At 36.4% G+C, this 6,059-nt stretch overlaps 2 protein-coding genes across 3 annotated transcripts in view; both read left to right on the forward strand.

The window, feature by feature from the left end:
* LOC113356609 (bifunctional aspartokinase/homoserine dehydrogenase 2, chloroplastic-like) overlaps positions 1-2,953 on the forward strand; it is a 7,055-nt gene extending 4,102 nt beyond the window's left edge. For both annotated transcript variants that reach the window (XM_026599785.1, XM_026599784.1), the window contains exons 12-18: positions 908-990; positions 1,134-1,359; positions 1,515-1,660; positions 1,799-1,934; positions 2,126-2,209; positions 2,303-2,395; positions 2,533-2,953. In XM_026599785.1, the coding sequence (XP_026455570.1) occupies positions 908-990; positions 1,134-1,359; positions 1,515-1,660; positions 1,799-1,934; positions 2,126-2,209; positions 2,303-2,395; positions 2,533-2,781 (1,017 nt within the window). In that variant the 3' untranslated portion in view covers positions 2,782-2,953. The remainder of the gene's footprint in view (positions 1-907; positions 991-1,133; positions 1,360-1,514; positions 1,661-1,798; positions 1,935-2,125; positions 2,210-2,302; positions 2,396-2,532) is intronic.
* A 119-nt stretch (positions 2,954-3,072) lies between these two features.
* On the forward strand, positions 3,073-5,080 carry LOC113356610. The gene is made up of 4 exons (XM_026599786.1): positions 3,073-3,448; positions 3,523-3,576; positions 3,659-3,710; positions 4,531-5,080. The coding sequence occupies exons 1-4, from the start codon at positions 3,348-3,350 to the stop codon at positions 4,753-4,755; spliced, it is 432 nt and encodes a 143-aa protein (XP_026455571.1). The 5' UTR covers positions 3,073-3,347; the 3' UTR covers positions 4,756-5,080.
* The last annotated feature ends 979 nt before the right edge of the window (positions 5,081-6,059 follow it).

The following is a 6,059-nucleotide window of genomic DNA, read 5'->3' on the forward strand; positions in this document are numbered from 1 at the left end:
TTTTGGGTATACTTTGATTTTGTTTACTAGAGTTTCGAACTTCTATTAATTAGGTTCAATTTCAATAAAGTTATCAAAGCTGGTGAACCAAAGAATCAAATAAAAAATTTGACTCAAAATTGAAACACATGAAGATAAGTAACATGAAATGTGACATAAACCAACACAACTCTACATGCTAAAACTTGACAATAACCAATTGTTACTCATTTTTATTCATGAAAAATAAGAAAGTGTCCAAATAGGTATTCTCACCTTCCGGTTTGCATTACAGTTACATGCCATTTATGTATAGTACTTCATCTTTTCAAAAAGTGATATTTTCACGCATCTTTTTTGTCCCTTAAAAAGAGATACTTAGAGATAAAATGTATTTTTCCAATGAAGAATAAAAAGCTCTTCTATTTCTCTCTCTTTTCTTAAGAATTCTTAAGAATTGTGCTAATAGTGAAAGTATCACTTTTTGAAGGACGGGGGGAGTATATATATGAGTTCTCACGCTCACATGTTATTGTAGGATTTTTCTGTGTTAAACTTTGTTTATTTTGGTTTTAGTATGGTGTTTTGGTTCTTTAGAACATGAAACTAAAATCAACCACCTAGAGTGGGTTATTTCGGTTTTTGGATTTTCTGATTTTAGCGTTTTACGGTTCCATAGTTTCTGGGTTTAACTACCGATTTGGTTCAGGCTCGGTCCAGGTTCAAAATCAAACCATGTGCAGCCCTAGTTAGATGTTGTTGTTTTTTCCTCGTCATTGCCCTCCGCATAATGGTATATTAATGTTATTTTACACTCTTCAAAAGCACGTAAATAGCACTGAGATGAAGGCTTTGATGTCTAAGGTTGTTAAAATACTGATATCTTATAGTTAGTATCTTACAGTTAGTAACTGATTTCTTTTGTCAGGCTGCAGTTTTGAAGGAAAAGTTTAACATTGATCTTCGAGTTATGGGAATCACTGGTTCAAAGAAGATGGTTTTAAGCGACCTGTAAGTAAAATTAGTTTCTGAAAAGTCTTTTTAGGCTCCATTTTCTGAATGCTGGCCTTAATTGGGCATTTACTGTTAAGTTCCTGATTCAGTGAGTGAAATACAATGATGGAAATATAATGACCATTCTGTTATTGCTGCAGTGGAATTGACTTGTCTAGATGGAGAGAAGAGCTGAAAGAGAAAGCAGAAGAGGCTAACATGGAGAAATTCACTCAACATGTGCATGGAAACCATTTCATCCCAAATACTGCTTTAGTTGACTGTACTGCAGATGAGAAGATTGCAAGTCATTATCTCGATTGGCTGCGTAAAGGGATTCACGTCATCACCCCAAATAAAAAAGCAAACTCTGGACCGCTAAAACAGGTAATTTTGATGCCTCAACCACAATTTTCTGGTTGTGCATTTTGACCTCTTTTACTTATAGACGATGGAGTAAATGTTCTTTTTTGATTCTTTGATTTCTGGTTATTTGTACTTCAATTATTGTGACATGTATTTTTGTCATTCTCCAAATCCAGTATTTGAAACTGAGAGCCCTTCAGCGACAGTCTTATACTCACTATTTTTATGAAGCTACTGTCGGGGCTGGTCTCCCTATCATCAGTACTTTACGTGGACTACTAGAAACTGGGGACAAAATTTTAAGGGTAGAAGGAATTTTCAGGTTGGTTTGTTTATACACTACATGTCTGAATGTTATTCCAACCAAATGGTTTTCAGGATACTTGGAAATTCTTAACATATTTCTTATATGGTGAAATTAACAAGTTGTAATGTCTCTCTTTCTGTCTGCCAATTTCAGTGGGACTTTAAGTTATATCTTCAACAACTTTATAGAAGATCGGGCTTTCAGCGAGGTCGTTACAGAAGCCAAGAATGCTGGTTATACCGAGCCAGATCCAAGAGACGATCTGTCTGGAATGGATGTGGCTAGAAAGGTAATTGAATTCCTTTCCCTCCCTCCCTCATGTCAGGACTCCGGAGCCTCCAATCAGGAGACGGGATGGTTTATGGATAGAAACCTTTGTGGCAACGTCATCCTTATCCTTATCCACTAACTATCAGGTTGTAGCCTGTTTTTGCACGCTCTGAGTCGTAAGATTCTTATAAGGTAGCTATTTGATTGCAGGTCATAATTCTAGCTAGAGAATCTGGTTTAAGACTGGAGCTTTCTGATATCCAAGTGGACAGCCTTGTGCCAGAACCATTGAAAGTAAGATGAGAACCTTATAGATTTGTGATTACTTGTTGCTGAGCTACTCAACATAAACTTTATGAACTTTTTTCCCTGGTATTGCTGCCGCAGTCAAGTGCATCAGCTGAGGAATTCTTGCGGCGTTTACCGGAATTTGATCAGGAAATCGCAAAGAAACGACTTGATGCGGAGGCTGCAGGCGAAGTAAGTATCTTGAGACATTTGCCAATGGATTTAAACTGGCTGCATAAGTGGTCAGAATAACTGGGTGAATTAATCCGAGGAATTCTTTGTGTAGACATTTGTCTTACATTTCATGGTTTTGTTTGTGGCGTCTTAAGGTTCTAAGGTACGTTGGGGTAGTAGATGCTGTCCAAAACAAGGGGTTTGTGGAGTTAAGGAGATACAAAAAAGAGCATCCATTTGCACAACTATCTGGCTCTGATAACATCATAGCCTTTACTACCACAAGGTACAAGGAAGAGCAGCCTTTGATTGTACGCGGACCAGGTGCTGGGGCCGAAGTCACAGCTGGGGGAATATTCTGCGATTTATTACGTCTGGCCTCATATCTAGGTGCACCATCATAGAGCAAAGCCCTTCCACCTCTCTCTCCATATCTAATTGGAAGTGTATAATCAATTTTTGTGTTATGGTTCTTGGGTCTGTAGCCCTTTTGAACTTTCGTTCAGTAAACAGAAGTAAACCGTGATCTCTACGTATGGTTTAGGCTTGTAAGCAAATAAAGTCTTATGAATATCTCTTGTTTCTCTTGCAAAGTGTTGTCAGCTGGAAGAAAAAAATAGGTCGATGGAAATGGAGGATTCCCTAAAAAAAGGGAGTACATTAGTATTTCTTGAAACGATGTACAAACCCAACTGAATACAACATCCCTCATTTTCCCAATGATGCGCTATAGGAACCCCGTTTCCAAGACTGAGAAATTGATCCCCTCAAGTTAAAATTTGGTGCAGTTCCAGACCGGCAAGTCGGACTCCGAGAACCCTGAAAATTACAGTTGACCACTCACGGGAAAACACAACTAGGGCCGAAACATCCTTGCCCATTTAACCAGCTCCTCGAAACAAGTTCGAGTCGTCATCTACAGATAAGTAAATGCACAAACCGCTTCTTCTCTGGCGTTGGTAAACTGGTAATGGAATCGACCATCTCAACATCCAGTGTTTCTGTTGCTGCTTCTACCAGAAAGGCTGTTTCTTCTAAACGCCTTTTATTTGATCGTCGTTATGGTTGGGTGTAAGACTCTGTCTCACTCTCTCTATCGGTTTTTAATTTCTCTACCCATCTCTAACAGTTCTTTTGGTTTACAGGTTTGACGAATGGAAGGAACCTTCAGAAGAAGCTTTAGCTGGTGGCAGAGGAATGTAATCCTCCTCGACTCTATTTCTCCCCACTTTTCTTTGCTTAGAAATATAAATATGATTCTTAGTTTCATTAATTTTTCAGGTTTTGTATTTTGCCTCTCGCCAAAGCGCTAGTTAACATCGCTTCTCAATCCGTAAGACTGTTTAATTTCATTTTCATTTTCCAGATAAAAATCATGTTCATTGTTTTCTGATGAAATTACTTGTATTCTGTATTTGAACTTTGAATGTTAATTGCTAACTTTCTGTTTGAGATGAAAATTGTTAGGGCACTATAAAAATTTGCACCCCTAGTTTGTTACTCCTAATTACATGTAATTTTGGTTTGATTAGAAAACTATCAATTGTTATTGCTTAACTAGACAAACCTCATTCAGCTTTACCAGTGTGTTCTGTGTCAAAATCCTGAGTGTGATATGTATCTTAAACGCCTATTGAGAATTGCGACTACATATGTGCATTAGATTTGAGATTGAAAGATGTTTGATATCATAGTTTGATTTAGAATTATTATCACAATGTAATCAGTGTTAGAACTTAGATAATGATAATCTCTGTGGATAATCATCGTAGGAAAACATATGTTATGGACCTTATGGTTATGACACTATTTGTACTGCTTAAGAGTCATTCAGCTTAATCATATGAAAACATTTCATTTTACAATATCATACCTCAATTAGTTCCTGAGATCTACTACAAATTTGATTGAACTTGTAAACATGCTTCGAAAAAGCATTTCGTCTACCTGAAGCTGGAAAAATTTGGGCTCATTTACTACTTACTAGGATCTTAGTTTAGACCTCTTATTCTTATCTTTAATATTTTGTTGAATTAGTTCTGACTTCTATTACTACAGTCAGCATATGTTTCTCATAGAATTTAGATGCTAACAAGCATGTTGCGCGGTATCTCTTTAATTTCCTTACTCTTTTTGTATCTGTTTTGTGTTAGATTAACCTTGCAACAAACTCAGCTGTGAAAGCTCTTGAAAGACCGGATCAGTTCTCGCCTCAAGCCCTACAAGCAAATCTCAATCGGCAGTTTCAAAATTTTGTTTCTTCATTTCAGCAACCCAATTCCAACCTTTTCACCAAAACGAAAGCAGATTCCTCAATACTGTCTTCCACCAGTTTTGAGCATATTAGTTCGGAAATCAGTGATTCACAAAATGGCTAGAATTCTACTTTTATTACATTAGCCTACTTCTAACTTGACTGCACTGGAGCTGAAAGATCCGGAAGGTGTTTCATTCTAGTCTGGAATTCAAGTATGCAGTTTTCTTTTTCATTCTCACCAAGTGTATATCGAGATTTTTATTAGGAAATAATATAATTTGAAGTTGAAAGAGAGAAAAATCACGAGTGAGGTAGCGGCACAAACAATAAATTTGATCATTTTTTGTGTTGTATTTTTAAGTGAATCTCCTTTTACAGTTAAGGACCTATGTCTCAGTTGTTTACCTACTTTTGATGTTTTGAGCAATGTAAGTAAATTGTGTCAACTATCTTCAAGTAATTTCAATGGAGTTGTAAAAAGATGCTGTCCGCTTAGCTGTTCACCCTCCTAGCAAAATCCGAAAGATAAAGCCCAAGTCTGAAACTACCAACTTTTATACAGGGTTAAATCTAGGGGCGAGCATGGGCTGGTATGGACCGATTTTTACCTCATCCGCATCCAATACATTGCGGATTTCAAATTTGGGATCCGCATCCAATCCAACATCCAACGGATTTGCATCCAATGGATGCACGGATTGGATACGAATAATTCAATGGATTTGTTTTAGTTAAAATTTGTAATAAAGAAAATAAAGTCAACACAAATGTCATGCACAACACCCCAAGCAAACACCTTATGAATTCATAAATGATCCATAATATTTTTCTAGAACTATATAAATGTCCTTAATTTAACGGATATGAATGTCCAACGGATTTTCAAAGTTGCATCCGGGCCCAATCTGTAATCCGTTGGATTTCAAAAATTCTATCTGCATCCAACCCATTAATGAGTGATACGGGCATCCATCCGCAAAAGAACGGTTGGTTCCGATTAAATCCGCGGATTACGGGATAAATGCTCACCCCCTTATCGATAGACTCCTTTATCGATCCTTGATGGGGTTGAGAGTTGAGTTGAGAGAGTGTTAGATAAAAAAATTTGAATTTTTTGTTTTTTTCAAGAAATTTTTTGGAAAAAGAAAAATGATGTTTAAAAAAATTGAGTTTCTGGAAAAAGAAGAAAAGCTTTTTGGCTTGTGTCTTAGCGAAAATATATATATATATATATATATATATATTTTGAGAAGAAAGAAAAAATTTATGATGAGTAATAGAAAATAAGGGTTTCCGATAAGAAAAAAGATTGATGTTGGAAAACAAGGGTTTCTAACAGTGATGAAGAACAAAAATCCTACCAATTAGGTCTTTGGAATACAAGAGTTTTCATTGAAGAAAAAAAAATTGAGAAAGTTTTTTTTT

Source organism: Papaver somniferum, chromosome 3 (genome assembly GCF_003573695.1).
Source record: "Papaver somniferum cultivar HN1 chromosome 3, ASM357369v1, whole genome shotgun sequence".
In the NCBI taxonomy this organism is placed as follows: Eukaryota; Viridiplantae; Streptophyta; class Magnoliopsida; order Ranunculales; family Papaveraceae; genus Papaver; species Papaver somniferum.